General features: G+C 40.4%; 1 protein-coding gene across 6 annotated transcripts in view; it reads right to left on the bottom strand.

Moving 5' to 3' along the window:
- The window catches only part of ofcc1 (orofacial cleft 1 candidate 1), a 180,058-nt gene that overhangs the window by 79,624 nt on the left and 84,268 nt on the right, over positions 1–16,166 (bottom strand). For 4 of the 6 annotated variants that reach the window (XM_074693843.1, XM_074693847.1, XM_074693848.1 and 1 more), the window contains 3 exons: positions 10,755–10,952; positions 5,554–5,692; positions 4,734–5,380 (listed from right to left, as the gene is read on the bottom strand). In XM_074693843.1, coding sequence (XP_074549944.1) covers positions 5,307–5,380; positions 5,554–5,692; positions 10,755–10,952 — 411 coding nt within the window. In that variant the 3' untranslated portion in view covers positions 4,734–5,306. Of the gene's footprint in view, positions 1–3,595; positions 3,629–4,733; positions 5,381–5,553; positions 5,693–10,754; positions 10,953–16,166 lie in introns of those variants that run through there. The other 2 variants (XM_074693844.1, XM_074693846.1) reach the window with 2 other exon arrangements.

Genomic DNA, 16,166 nt, shown 5'->3' with positions numbered 1-16,166 from the left:
TCATACTTTTGCCCCTTGTACAGTTCATACGTATTAGTAAACTTCAGATTTAAAAAAAAAAAAAAAAAAAACTCCACCAAGGAGGTTCTGATTTTGGAAGAGTTTTCTATCTGTCTGTGAACAACATAACTCAAAAACTAACGTACAAATCTTAATGACATTTTCAGGAAATGTACAAAATGGGACGAGGAAGAAGTGACTAAATTTTGGAGGTGATCTGGATCAACGTCTCAATCCAGGATTTTTTTTTAAAGGATTCTTTATCATTGTGAGACAGAGCTGTTTTCACCATATGTGCATATAACTCCATGACAAATGGTCGGATTGCTTTGTAAAACAATACAAGACAAGGTCACCATAATTTCTGACACATGTAAAAGTACAATCCAGATCCTGGCAACATTCTGGATACTAAGTACCAGAATATGAAATATGTTCGGAGTCATCATAATTTTCAACACTGTCAGGAAACAAATTATTGCACAAACCTGTAACTAACACCAAATTATAGTAGACAGTCTGCTGAAAGAGAGTATAACATTAAAGTAGGACTCTGAGCGCTTTTGTAGTTTAATTTATTTTTAAATGTTGTATTTAAACATGGCACCTAATAAAGATTCCTTAGCTTTTGCAGACATTGACAGGTGAACACTGGAGAAACCATCTTATCATAGGATCTGCAAACATTACTCACATGACACGTACACAAAGAGTATTGTCTCAGATTAGGAGGACTGTGCGTAATGTACTCACCATAATGCTCTCAGATCTATTTTACACCTCACAGCTTGTCCAATGTATAATTTCTACCTGAGTTCACAGATCTGTAGACTGCCTGGATGTTGCTGATGGTGCCCACAAGCTGCAGCCAGCTCTTTGCTGGCAGGTGCACTAACACAGGTTGTCTGTGTAAAGCAACCAGGCATGCAGCTTGATAAAAAGAGACAGCCATGTTAAAGCACTGCTTTGGCACAGGGAGGTTTAATTGCTCTGTGTGGCACAAAACTAACTGTTCCTCAAACCTTCCTCGTCAGCCTAATGAAACAACATTTATCTTTGAGGGGCCAAAGGACTTTATTTCATAAACCGTCACTAGACTGAGTTTCTTAGATGTCAGAGATAAAATATATTCTTTCCTAAAGAAAAAAAAAATGTTTCAATGTAAACTGGTATTTTCTTCTGACTGGGTTGGCCCACACAGCCTCCTGATCTCACCTCAGCAGCCTATCATCTGCACCGCCACTTTTTGAGTGATGAGTCTCCTACAGGAACCAACAGCTGTATGTGCAAATCATGCATATAAATCAATTACTGAGGCCCTATGTACTTTAAATGCACCCATTAATTAAGCAATGTCAGAGACAATGAACCATGAAGTTCATTACATTTTTAGCATTCAAACTCAGGATTATTTGAAGATTGCATGAGTGAGAAAGGAGATGAGTGTACCTAATGATTAGCTTCATAGCTCAATGTCGGCTAGACGCCAGCGGAAATTTCTGGAAAGCTGTTGCGGGTGGAGACAGAAAGGCAGAAAACTGTCTCAACAATCTATAAACAGAGAGCTGGATCATAAAAAGGCAACAACCACTAGAAAGAGATCTGGCTGTGTCTGTGTTCAACTCCCTCAAAATCCTCCAAGAATTATGAAGGATGTATAATTTGAGGCCATTTTACATTGCATTTTGAACTTAAGAGTTAAAATATCTAATGAAAATAAGCAAGGCGTGACTAACAAGCCCCCAGAAACTCTAAGGTTTCACTACAACAGCAGCAATATTCAGGTGTTTGGTTGAAGAATATTCGTGGGACTGGGTGTGCATGTGTGTGTTCGTGACCTCCGTGTTGCTTCGTGCCAGGCTGTAGTTTGGTTCAAGTTGCTGTGAGATGACAGCGGAGGTTGGGGTAGGGGGGGGTTGCACAGAGAAGAAGCTGGGCCCAGCTGCCTGGCATTAAGCAATGACCTCTGCATAATGAAAGATGGCGACAACATTTCCCACTCATTACAAGGTTCCACACTGTGACAAGATTTGCATATTCATATATTTTTTTTCCCTCCACCTCCCCTCGCCTCTTTTCATCGCAAATTATTTTTTTTCCTGTGAGCAGGACATCTGCCTCCCTGACACCACTCTGGAAGAGGAAAAATAAATAAATATGTGTGCAGAGAGGCACATGATCTATCCAGATGCCACAGAAATATGGCACGATGTTGACATCTCCGCACACCCCGACCGTGTGGGTTTTCCGCAGTTTAAGCACCAGGAAATCATGTTTGGGGTCAGTGGAGAAGAATACAGCCCGAGCAGAAAAACCTGACAGAGGTCTGGAATTTAAATCTGTTTTGCATATTATTGTTCTACCACTGTGACATAAATGCCACCGTAACACTGGTGTTGCAGGTTATGAATAGTCAGGGGCAGATAAAACTTGTGATGCAGGGGAGAGGATCAGAGGAGAAGTCACTGAACCTAATATACCTTTCCTATCATGTCACTGCTGGGTTTAACAACAAGGGAGTTTTGTAACATTTTTTTATGTATAATCCATGTTCCACAAAAAATCAAAAAGTTTAGACTTTAAAGTTTTAACTACACCTTACATATAAAACAATTTCTGCCAAATAAATCCAGTTCATGAACACTTTACTTTTCTGATTCAAACTGAACGTGTGACAGACAGTTAGACAGATGGATGTTAAATTGTGAGTTTTCTTCTTTGATCAAACAGCATCAGAGCACAAAGCTTTTCAAGAGCAAAGTATAATTACATTTTTAAATCAAAAACATGCCATAAATGAAGTTCAGTAAATAGAAAATTCAGACATGTATGCAAAGTCTGCAAACACATTTCCTCATCAAAAGAAGTGCGCTGCCTTGCAAAACAATCAGAAATGGTTCAAAAAAGGGGAAAAACATAGCAGCAAAAGTGGGAATTTGAATCCCTTTTATTTAGTTTGTTAACTTTAATTCAAATGAATCAGGCTGAGCTCGACCCGCCAACTGTGCCTGAAGAGCAGCCCATCTCAACGTGCAGCATAACGATCACCGCAGCACTTCTGAATGCAAACTGTTTTATGTGCACACCTCAAGCTGAGGGCTACATAAATATAGAATTAGACAAAGTGTTATTTTTTTCATTTTTGTTTTATTTTTTGCTCTCCAGCAACATCCCCAGGTTGGGTTGGCTCTAAGCAGATGCGGGCTGCCTACTTCAAAAAGTTGCAGCTCCCTTATGATAGCTCTGCAAAAAGGTTTTCTTTTAACTTAAATCAGCAAATGTGTGGAGCACAGACCTAGCGGCGTGTTTCTCTCCCCCAGAAATAATTGCTCCCAGGGATCAATTTGAAATTTAAATTGTGGTGAAATGGTGTTTGTCATTAACAATCAAATATTTGAACCATTGAAATACCCTTGCCCTCTGTGTATCTGCACCCTTTGCACCCAGTTGGAAACTATTGCAGAGGGCATTGTTTTGATGATGATGAAATGAAGAGCTGGAGAGAGCTTCACGAGAGAAAAGGCAGGAAAAGGAACAAAAGCCATTCATCAGAATTTACGTATTTATACAGAATTGTTACTGTGTGGAATCAGGTCGTAGGTGTATGATTTCCGGGCTGCCATCATTTCTTTGGAAAACACATGAAGGTAAAGAAAAAAACAGCAGTTTAGTAAAGGGATGTGATTTATGGAAGAACAGTGGAGACAGAAAGGTAGAAGAAACAGAGGAAAAGAGGAGCCTCCTGTCATCTCTGAGAGGCAGCATCTCTGTTTAATGTTCATTAGGGCGCTGATTGAATTGGGGGGTGTAGCACTGTCACTGTTAATGGAGTGATCTCTAATTGGAGCGCATTAGCTCTATAGGCTCTGGCTAGTGTCAAAGGCAGACAGAAGGGCAAGATGCAACTAAACAAATCCTGCCTTTACTGAAAACACACCAGAATAATCAAAATGTCAAGTTCTGCTTAGCATGAGCACATAGAGTCATTACAGAGCTGAAAGATGGCCCATAGATTGTTGTATTTAAGCTGTTTCATATCAAATAAAGATAAATAAACATAAATACATCCTCAAATTTGCTGAAATTATTTTGATTAAACACTGTATTAGGTTTAAGAGGTTTATTTCATAGCTGTAATGAGGGTGTTGTGTGTGTGTGTGTGTGTGTGTGTTTGAGTGAAGGAAAATGTGTTGTGCAGTGTGTGTCCATATGCACTGTGCACCAAGCCCTAAGGCCACCACTATGATGGTTTAAACATGGAGCTCAGGAGCAACTTCAAGGCCAAAGTAAGACATGCTCCTGGTAATGATGAGCATGAATGGCCACTTTCACCATCCAACAAGACCCAGAAGTTGATCCATAATGGCTGCCCATAAAGGAGAATCATCATCAATGAAAATGACAGGTTATTAAGATACAATTTTGGAGGGTGGGTGGGGGGGACTATGGCTGTACTATGATAGGTTGGCTATCTATAAAACCTTTACAGCCCAGACCTCAATGACATGAGTCCTGATTCCCATCTTCCTGCGCCCTGTGCCAGAGACACATGCTAATAAGCTCACAACCTTTAATTAAGCAATATGTGTAAGTAGGCAGCCATTATGGCCTGATTTGTGAGCCACTTCATTACACTGAGCACCGGCTAGCAGACACATATTCAATACAAATCAAGCTGGCCTGAATATTATCCTGCTTAATGTGAGGCCAATATTGATATTTTATCACTCGTGTTCTGATTAGCGACTTTTAGCATCTTCATTTTTCACTGTGTTGAGGCAGCGCTGGAAACACACTGACCTGCATTCATTAGCAGTGTTGCTGAACATGGTTTATTGGATTACAAACAGCCCATCAGGTCATAGATATTTTAGATGTTTGCTTGCCTAGGATTGCTTGGGGTATCTTATTAGTGATACTTCTTTTATTTGAAAAGGTATTTGCCTAGATTTATATATTTATAATTTGTATGATATGATTGAAATTTTCCTTCTATCACAAAAAAGTCCAAGGAATATGCTCCACAGAAGTACATTTTTATTGCTCTAAAAACTGCTGAAGTTTGAGTGATGTGATCATTTTTTTTAAAGCTTGGGCCATTTATATGAAAACTACCAGTCTGAATTTTAACCATTGGGGAGCTACTTACAGAAAAAAAAATCAAGATTTAATTTTTACACTCAACTTTAACCTCAAATCAAAGAGCAGACACAAATCAAATACTCCGTAAATACAACAGCCATACTTTCAGATAGCTGATAAAATGACTCACATCAGGATCCAACTAGCTCTCCAGTCCCTTGATATTATTGGTTGAGGTCCTGCAGTGCAAAGCTGGAGCCACACCCACTTTCTCCTACTGGCTCAACACGGTGGAACCCTGAGGGAGAGAAACACTGGATTAAACTGTGTTGATCTGCTAAACAAACAGCAGAGACAGAGGTCACAGGCGTCTGAGAAGAGGTGAGCATACACAAATATAATCTAGCATGTTTGGAATGAGTAATTATATTTGGATGTATCTTTAAGAGGAGGGCTAGGGTTAACACTCACGGCTGAATAGGTTCTTGCGTTTACGCAACGGCTGTGGAGCACTTGTAGTACCCTGGTCTTCTCTCTTATCAGCAGAGCTTTGACCCTCACAGGGCACTGTCCCGGCTGCGCTGTCCAACCTCTCCATCTCTCCAATCACCTTCAGAAAGACACAAAATAATAAGAGTCAAGAGGACATGTGCAGTTTTGCTGTTGTATTTTTGAGTAATTCAGATAATCTGGTCTGCTGTGCTGTCCTATTCTTTTTAAATCTGATCCGACGTTGCATTGGTTTGCAACTAATAAAACCACATTATAAATGTCAATTCAAACAATTTCAGGAGAGCCTAGAGGGTTATGTTTCAAGCATCTTAAAGTGCAAGTTGGACTTGGATGACAGCAACTGAGATTGGCAGGAGAGCTGCTACTTTCCTCGAGGCCTGTGAGTCGTGTTGTCATGCAGAGTCTCTACCTCTGTCCTGGTGCTGAGAGTGAACTTGGAGAAGAAACAGAAATGGAGACTTTATATGACACACTGCCTTTCGTCCCATCGTCCCAGAGGGGAAACAGCTTACACCACTATGGGGTTGGCAAACTTCTGTACAGCAATACTAAACCTAACTTCAGTCACTCAGATGGGACGAAACATTAGATTTTGCCTGTTTGTGAAAACAAAACATGCACATTTATTTAGAAAATTAATGCATGGAGTTTTCAAAACACAAGCTATAAGAAATATAACACATTCATAATTAGACTCATAATAACCTCTGCATTCCTTCCACTCATCTCTATATTTCATAACAGACATCAAGTAGTCATGTCAAAGAGGAAGCCTAGCACTTTTCTAAAGTTGCAAATTACACAGATAGAGCAGCAATTGAGGCAACTTGCAAAATATGCCAGAGAGTGCCTCTTTATCTAAAACTAGTATAAACTTGCCAGATAATTACATGCGGTGTACTTTGGAGAAGTCCTCCTGCTAAGCAGATATGGCTGCCAGGGAAGCATTAATCTCCTCATGCAACATACAGTACGTAGCCAAGGACATCCCCCTCTGTCTCCTTTCTTCTGTGTCTCTAATACACACACTCACACACACAGCATTCAGAGCACACTCACTTCCTGTATAAATCATATTCATATTTCTGAGGGCTGACGATGACCTCACGGCAAATGAAGCGTGGGTCCTCAGCACCGCAGCGGCAATCAAACGTGCGGCAGAGTAATTACAAAAGAGGGGTAGGAGGGAGAATTGATGCGGTTTGTCAATTAATGTTGCTGCAAGGTGTTTCTTTTCCAAAGGTTAACTTCTTCATATTCTGGGCATGCTAAATTAGGTCAATATTGGTCTGACGAGGAGTTGTAGTCATGTGCAGATGGACGGCAGGCTGAGTCATGGGAAGAACAGACAAAGAGGGTTTATTAATGAGAGATGTGAAGGCATATCATGATGATGAGGGGCCCTGATAAAAAGCACATCTCTCTGAAAGACTGCTGTCTTTTATTTCTCACATTTATCATCCCTGCCTTTTATAACCACAATCAGTGTAATAAGCAGCTTTTCAGAGTTTAGAAATCAACAACATATAAAAAATATCTTCTAATTACATGAGCCATTCATAATACAACAGTTTTCTATGCTGAGGTTACAATAATTAAATGCAATGCAGCTCAAACCGCACCATGTGAATAAAAGTGCATACCTTTTGTTTCTACAAATGGTTAAGCACATCCCCCCAAAAAAGGAGAGAAAAAGAAGCACAGCTGAAATTGCAGAGAAAAGTGTTTTTATTTAGACAAGTCGCTGGAGATGCTCATCATCAGCGTTTTTTCCGAGCCATAAATAATTTGCGCAGAGAGGTAATATTCAAGCTGGCAGAGCCTTAGTTGTGCATCTTTAATGGAAGTTTTACAGAAGCCGAGCCAGTTCTTGCATATGCTGCAGCCTCCCATATGGAGGGAAAGAGACAAAAGGAGCACAGTTGGCTTGTCCTATCTTTTATAAGTCCATCGACACTTAAATGCTAGCCCCAGAGAAAAAACGACACAGGGGGACATAAACCCACTGTGGTTTTAGGAGGGAAGATAATGACTTTGCCTGCATTAATTTCTTCATCAGCCATCTTGTTTCTTCAGACAGAGTGGTTATGAGGCCTTCTCTGAAGGTCCTAGGTTATAGAGATGCATTTCTCTGCATAATTTCGGCCTTAACAGTTGTTGTCAGCAGTGTTTTTGTGAGTCGGCAGCTGGGGAACATCTGTTTATAGGTAATGAGTGTTTGAAAAGCTACACCTCACTTTACCTTTAATGTCTTTTATTGGAGCACACTGATGGGAATGTAGCTTTAACTTTTTGTATTGTTGTGCTTCAGCTGGAAGATTCTCTGAGCATGGTCAATATTACCGACACCTGCCTTAGGCAACAAGCTGAATGAGAGCATATGATGGATCATTAATATTAACTTTCTTTAAACAGAATTCAATATGCGAGTCAATAAAGCCTTCATTATCGTTATATTTTTTACTGCACTCCCACAACTTCACATTCTCTCCTTGCGCTCTGTTTCTTGTTCGAGAAATGTAACAAAAAGGAAAGAAAAAAACAAGCTTCAGTCAACAGAGCTGGTTCAATAATGGCTAAATAAACAAGAGAAATATTTAGTTTCTCATGACTCTTGCTCAGCCTCTCACTTTCCAGCAAATCAAACAGGACACACCTCACTGTTCGGTTCCATCCAAACAGTATCTTACAGTGTCTATAGCTCAGGGCTCTTCTTCCAGGACTTGCTTTTTAAGGTGTTCGTTTAGACAAATTTTGGGAGTAAATTTAAGGGTATTATGCAAAGCTGCTTCCCCCAGGAGCTGTGGTCATGTTAGTCTAAGGGAGGAGCCGGTCCTCCGGGGCATTGGTGTCCAGGACACTGCCTGAGAAAACAGAGCTCTTTAAAGGAAATGAGCCATCCGTCAATATTTCCTCAGTAAATGGAAACAGACTTCTTAAGTAGCGGGATTAGTCTCTTTAACTAAGTGGGACAGGGAACTGAGTCACGTTATTACACAGGCAAATGAAGTTTTTCTTGTTGCTGTCAAACTCCTATTTGAAGTTTCATCAACACAGATCGAGTAACTAAAAAAATGCAGATCAATTTTACAATCATTTTTACTCAAACTCCACAAGAGTAAAAACAAGAAAATTGCAGTGTATCCAAAAATATATGTCGCTTGAGATCTGTTTAAAAATGTTAAATTTAAGGCAGCACATTGGGCTCCAAGTAAAATAAATCAGATGACTTTTTATTGCTCAAACTGGATTCATGCTACATAATATTTGTTTAGTAACATAGCAGTGTAACCACATCACCATAAAACATGCTATTATTTGGATAAGTGAATAAAGTAATAAGCTTGTACAGGAAAACCCATAAACTTGCTTTAAAATGTCATAAATCTAAGAAGAGGGGAAACCTCTCTGCATTACAGTGGTCACTCCGTTTCTATTTCCTTCTGTATTTTTATCTATTTAATTTTTGTAGTAGTCTGCACGGCTGTTATTCCTCTCCCAGGAGCTGTCACCTTCCATCTGAAGGCCAGTTTGTACACAGCACCCTGTCGCAGTGTGTGTGCATTGCTGCCAGAGTTATATGAAGCGCTAATAAAATCAGCTCAAGTGTTCTTCCGAGTGCTGGAGATGCCCTTTGGTGATTCCTGGATCGTGCTCTATACATAAAACCAGTCTATATATTCAGGGGAGGATTAGTTTTGAATATGTAAAGTGGGGGTCCCCGCTGCGAGGCGAAGGGGAATGGCATCGTGCTCTCTTGGCGATGCAGTGTTATCGCTCCCCACTACCAGCGGGTGAAAGAGGACGCTATCGGCATCTCTTGCTACTGGAGGTCCCTGCCTGTTAAGTTGCAAGGAACAGACAGCAACACCCAGGGGACACAGTGTGTGTGAGAAAAGAGAGCAACAGAAAGATAGCATATGTGTGTGAGTGTGTGTGTGTGTGTGTGTGTGTGTGTGTGTATCTTACCCAAGGACAGTTACAGATATCTTTCACTTAAGGTTGCCTCCATGAAACTGGCTTCACAGTTTAAAGAATGAAGAGTCAGCACAGGAGATATGATTTTGTGCAGCAGAGATACCACAAATTCATTCTTTTACCCTCAGTAAGGTTTGCATATCAGGGTTATGAGTGCTATAAATTTGTGTCAGCATGTGAATTTGTGTGTTTATGCAAAGAGTGAGCATTGCGGGTGTTTATGTATTCCATAACATGCTCTTTTTGTCACCACAAGTGTTGATATGTGCGTGTTTGTCTGTGCTGTTTGGCTGCGAACAAACCCCCCAGATGTCTCATCTGCTATGCACAGGTCTAGAGGCTACACACACACAGACAGTGCGACACCAGTAATAAATATACCATGCTGTGTGTTTACTCACATAAGCTCACCATCACTCAAATTATGACGGAGAACCATTAGAACGCAAAAGAGCCTCAGAGCTAATTGTTAGCGCACATAAGCCCCCTCCTTCCTCACTCTGCTGACATTCAAACTTCAAAATATTAATTTTGTCGGGACGATCCAGGTCGCTCTTGGGCGACTGACAGAATGATTGAGGAAGGGAATGACTTCTCACTTCTGCAGCAGTTGTCACAAAGCTCTACTTTTAATTAGGCAGCAATCTGTGAATCAGTCTGTTTCTGACCTGCCTGTCTTGCAGGGACTCGAGAAACACAGGCTCAATAAAAGTTGGAGTAATTAATGCACAGTGGCAAGGAGACATATGTTTTTTTTTTTCTTGCCACTTCACACCACATCATAAATCTGGACATGGTACCTGAGTTGTGACTATAGCATAAGGATTTTAAAAGTTGTTGCGAGCAGGTGTGACTGCGACAAAGTAAATTTTGCTGACTGTGTTTAAGTTAGTTTTTTACAGCTGTATTCAAATAAAGTGATTTGGCTCATAGAAAAATAAAGCACTTCTAAGGGACATTCTCTATGAAAGACGAAGACTGAGACAGAAAAAAGGAAGTACATAGTGACTCTTAAACGCATCTCTCCATCCTTCCAATGCTCCTTTTGTACTCTTGCTGTTTTTTTATCTTAAGCATAGCTTAATGCTTTATCATTATTTACAGCCACTTAACTGAAATGAGTCTAAATGTGCAGGGTGATCCTTCTTTCAGATAAAAAATTTTCAAAGTTTTTATCTCACCTCGACAATCGCCCCATCTGGTTGCCTGAGAAAATGTCTGTACTTTTGTTTCCTTCCACTTAGGTAAAGAGTGAACACAGCCACATGGGTGCTGGTCTCTCCCTCAGGTTGGGGTGTACCCTCTCCTGGAGACTCATTGGGGGCTGCAGAGCCTGCAGAGGGGTCTCCAACTGTCCAGATATAGTCATAGACTGACACCTTAAAAAGCACAAGCACACAGAGAGGTAATTATATGTTTAAAGAATATGCTTTGCAATAAAATGAGAAGCTACACATTAATATTTTAACAATGAAGCTGAGAGCTACTTGCTCTAAAAGACAACTAAATCGACAAAAAAGAGGGAATTATGGGCAAGAGGGATATCTAGAACTTTATTTAATTGAGATTATCCAATATCATAAACACATGTCTTCATTTATAACCAGTCCAAAACCTTAGCTTGTAGAGTGTAAGATTTTCATTTAATTACATACGACTGCAGCCAGCAGATAAGCACCACAGGCGTACAGTACATCAGCACGCTAATTCCTCGCAGTGTATGAGTCCTGTGGGGCCTGATCTGTGGCAGGTAAAGAGACAGGTTGTGTTTGTGATCATGCATACATATGTTTAATCCTGTGGCAGGCTTGTTTATGACTCTTTGTAAGTGTGTGTGTGTGTGTGTGGGTACAGGGGGGGCTTACACACCTGTAATGCTCTGCCCCTCTGTATTAGGGTGAGACACGTGGAGCAAGCAGAGCGTGTAACATGTTATATAGGTCATGTAACTCGAAATCATCCATGTGTGAAGATCATGGAAGCTCCCTCTCTTTCTGATAGTGTCTGCTGGTGAGTGTGTGCTGATTGCATGCATCATGGGAGGTCACATACGTTATGTGAAATAAAGAGAAAGGTGTACATTTTTATCCATACATGGTCAATCAATCAATTGAAAAATATTTTTTGTGTAATCCAAGGTCAAAAAAATGTGAAATTCAAAGTACGTTTAGTGCATTATTATAGCCAAATTCATTCGAACAAACAGTCTCACACACACACTTGCAGTTCAGGAAGAGGAAGTTTTTCAAGCAGTTTCTAAAACTCAAGGTGACTCCCTAATTGGCTGCGTAATTATGATTCATTTAAAAACACAGAAAAAGGGAAAAGGCAAACTCATTCAGCAGGCTGGGAGTGGCAGGGTCAAGCTGAAGGAGAGCTCTAATTTGGTGGGGTATCGATGTCACCCCACACTTACAAATGGTTAGCCAAACACAACTCAAGGCACTTCATCGTGAAAACAGTGGGAGCCATTACCCCGCTCATAATTAGAGACACGGCGTAAACTGCAACACTCGTAAAGCAGAAAGGACCTCATTGTCAAAATGTCAAAGAGTCACAAATGCAAAGAAAGGGAGACTTGCTGGGTACATTTAAAGAAGGTGTGTACTTGTGTGTGTATAAAGGGGATGCGAGGATGCATCTCTTCAACGCTAATTAAGACACTCATTAGCGAAATCGCCTCAATTGCGCCTTGCCTGGAGGTTGGCCTGGGCCCACACTGGGGGAAAGTGATTACCTGAATTCCTTAAGTAATCAGCACCTCTTCTAGGCAGCAATCAGTCTGTTTGGATAGTGTGTGTATGTTGATTTGCTTCTTTTTTTCTTTTTGAAGAAACATAAGTGGAAGTGTGTGGAAAATCCAAGAATTCTTCCTGTTTTCTTCCTTGTTTACACTGTAAAAAAGCATCTTAAGTCATACATTTGAGGAGAAAAATGATTAAGAAAATCCCTCTCCAGCTGCACTGGTCAAAGAAGTGTGCGTATGACCCCAGTATAGGCCCCAGTCCAGGATTGTATAAACCAAGCTGTACAGTGTTGATAGAAACACCCTGCTTTCATTCCTCTGTGCTCTAAGTCACTTTGGTTAAACACACCTGCTTAAATTCCCTTGTGTAGTGTGCATGTGTATGTATTTTGGCTTGCATGAAAATAGATTTTTTTGATGTTAGCCATGCCACCATCCTACGCTAATTAGCACGTGAAATCCACTTGACAAGACCAGACAAAAGCTTGAAAAGGTGTTTGTGTGTTCGGTTTGGGTGATGCCATTTCATGCAATGCACCATGGCTCTCAGGATGCATCATTGCTGAGACACAAAAAGGAACGAGCATTAAGAGGCCTGTCTGCTCCACACTACTCTGTTCTGGTCTGTTGTGTTGCGTTATGATGCTAGCCTGGCTCCTAGCCCTAGCGTGAGTGCTCTCTCCACTCCACCATTGTTCCATTTGATAGCACTAAGTGACTGATTTAGGTTCAATGCCTGCATGGAGCAGACAGGCCAGCTGTGGGTTAAGCAGATAGCATTCAAGTGAGCTAACCCAATTCAAACCCAATCAGGCCGGGATTTATTGTTGGGGTCTGTATTTAGAAATCTGATAGAGTCTGCATCAGTCCCTTGACTAGCATCAGGAGAGACGGGCCTTATTTCTTTTAGCGGACGACTATAAACGGCAAACCATGTTTTCCAGCAGGGACATAAATTTCAGGATTTGTAGACATTACCGCAAATGCACAGAGAGCCTGAGAGGGAGGGACCAGGCACAGGAAGTGGGGATGGCACAGCTGCAGACATGGCTCCATGGTTCACAATATAGTCTGTCTGTCTTTCTGGGAGAAGATGCGATTTCACACCTACCCAATCCCACCACACTGCATGTGAATGCTGGATAAAGGCAATGAGTTACTAAATAGAGACGCCTGTGGAAAGCCTTTCTTTATAAAAAAAATCTGCTGTGACTTGTGACAAAATTTGACTGGTCTATCAATCACTTTTATTCAAGTGCGTGCAAGTATAAAGTCTGTCAAAAGATGGATTTGGAATTTCAGAGACGATTTGTGAGTTTATGTAAAATAAATAAATAAAAAAAAGAAGCTGCCTCAAAGAAAAATGGATGCACTTGTAATTTCCAAAAATGATATTTAAAAAATGACCCATCTCCATGCCTAAATTAGGATTTTTATAACTTGAGCAACTAGGGATGCATGATACTATCAGCACAATATCGGTATCGGCAGATAAAAGCTTAAAAACACGTTTATCGGTATCGGCAGATATGAAAATTTCTGCCGATAAGCACAGCCGATAAGGTGCTATTCAGTTAGGATTATTATTATTTTCCATCTGAAAAATAAGCTCCTTAAATAAAATGTAGCACTTCATTTATGTGCACTGCAGAGCTCTGTGTCTGTGACCAGGTTGTTACAGTAGCTCTAAAATAATCAAATGCAACTTGATTATGTTTAAAAATGCATTGTATATTTAAAGTTTATGTGATCTAAAGAAATTATTTTTCTGTATTTCAATACTGAATGTCTTGAGTTTGAAAAAATAATTTCTTATTTATGGTAAAATCAAATGTTTTTTGTCTTGTTTTATGTGTGTTTCTTAAACAAATAAGACCGTCACAATAAGAGTAACGTATAAATTCCAGTACAAGATAGACTTAGCTTTCTTTACAGTGAAAAAAACAAACAAACTTGTGATTATCGGTATCGGTATCAGTATCGGCCAAAAGGGGTTTCGATATATCGGCATATTGGATATCGGCAAAAAATCAATATCGTGCATCTCTATGAGCAACAAATCATCATATTTACAAAAATATAATGATTTAAATGAGACTTGTGAATTTTGAGATGAATTGTGATTTGATTGAGATGTAAATTAGCTTTAAGCTAACTCTTGTATAATGCATCAAACAGTGATATTTGTGCTAAATATTGTGCATGGTCCATTTATCTCATATGTCCTTCACTGTCACAAATATCTATGTCTAATATTTACCTTGTTGGATTCAGTTATAAACATTGAGCCTGGAGTTTAACATAATTTAAGGATATTTCTACTGTGACTCCACACAACATGTTTCAAAAGACATCAAAACAGTCCCAGAACTTATTTCTTAAGATTTGCAGAAAACTTTGTCTTTTCTACTGATTGCCATAACAGTTGTTAGGATGGGAGCCAATCAAAAGCCAAGTCAGAAAAATCAGGTGCCAAGCAAAATAAACTTACATGTTTGCATTTTGAGACGGTACTGAAAAATTTGAATCATTAACAATAATCAACATGAGACACAAGGCCTCAGAATAAAACAATGAGAGGTAACAAGCTTTACTTTTGTAGCTTGTTTGGTTTGGTTGCTCAAGTGTGACACTTACTTTATTTTTTGCTCGCTTTGGTTTACATATTTTGTGAAATACGTTGTAAATGCTAGTTCACTCTCTCCTCACCTGAGGAATCTGATAAGTTTGCCTGATTCAAAAACATGGGTAAACATCAGCGTGCCAAGCTGTTTTTATTTGTGTATGATATATAATTAGAAATGTACATATGTGCTTGTATGTGTTTGACCTGAAAGCAGGAGACACAGAGAGGTCTCAGTGAACAGGCAGACTGAGCCACGGTGGCAAATGTCCAGCACAGGAGCCTAAGGCATGGCACAAGCAGCCTGTCAGTCCCCCTCAACCTTTAATGATTGATCCAAAGTAGATAGCCATCATTACCATTCATGCACTCTCTCTTCTCAGGTCTCCCCTTCACTGTCCAAGTTTGCCTTTCATTTGCATGCTAGCCTGCACTAATCAAATCTTTTTTCTTTCTTTTTCTCTCTGTCTGTCCTTCTTTCCTAGTCCTGTCCATTGATATGAAAAATAATGCAGCACATTTTTGGCACATTATTATGTATGAAATGTGAGGGAATAATGTATTCCAGTTGGTTGAGGTTCTCTGAACCCTTCCTGTAATGACCACATAAGGAGGCTTTGCTACCCAGGCTGTGTGAATGCTATACCTCTGTTTTGGTTTTCTCCATCCTCTCTGGCTGTCTTCCCTCTCCATAGGCAAAAGCCACCACCCTTTCCTTCATCTCCCACCCACACACTTTCTACAGCCATTTCCCACCTCGTCCCAACGCAACGCATACATGGGAGGGCTGAGGTTTCCTCCTGCCACCGCCATGATCATTTTGGTTCGTAGTTCTGTCCCACTTGGCTTTAATTTACAGTGGGAAAATAATTAGAATCTCACTTTTGTGAAGAGTGGAGTGAAAATGTAAACAATGCTTCCCTGCGGGCGGGTGCTTCATCACTTTGACAGGTGCATTTGAATTTGCCTGGGTGGCGGACAGGCTTGGTTATTTATGTGTCAGTCGCACATGGAAGCCCCGGCTGTGGCTGGGACTAGGGCTGGGACTGAGACTTGGGGAAAGATTGGAGCACTATGGGATATAGGTTTTGCTTTGGGAGAAAACTGAGGATGGTGTTGGTCCTGGACCTGGCACTTGGAATGGGGCTGGGGCAGTGGGATTGACAGTGGAGCTTAGTGAGAAGACTGGGCAGCAGCTGGGTATACTTGCATTACGAAGAGGGT

The sequence above is a fragment of the Halichoeres trimaculatus genome, unplaced genomic scaffold (genome assembly GCF_033239565.1).
Source record: "Halichoeres trimaculatus isolate MK-OKI-2021-1 unplaced genomic scaffold, fHalTri1.1 fHalTri1_scaffold_18, whole genome shotgun sequence".
Taxonomy (NCBI): Eukaryota; Metazoa; Chordata; class Actinopteri; order Labriformes; family Labridae; genus Halichoeres; species Halichoeres trimaculatus.
This window is presented reverse-complemented; position numbering and strand designations above follow the sequence as displayed.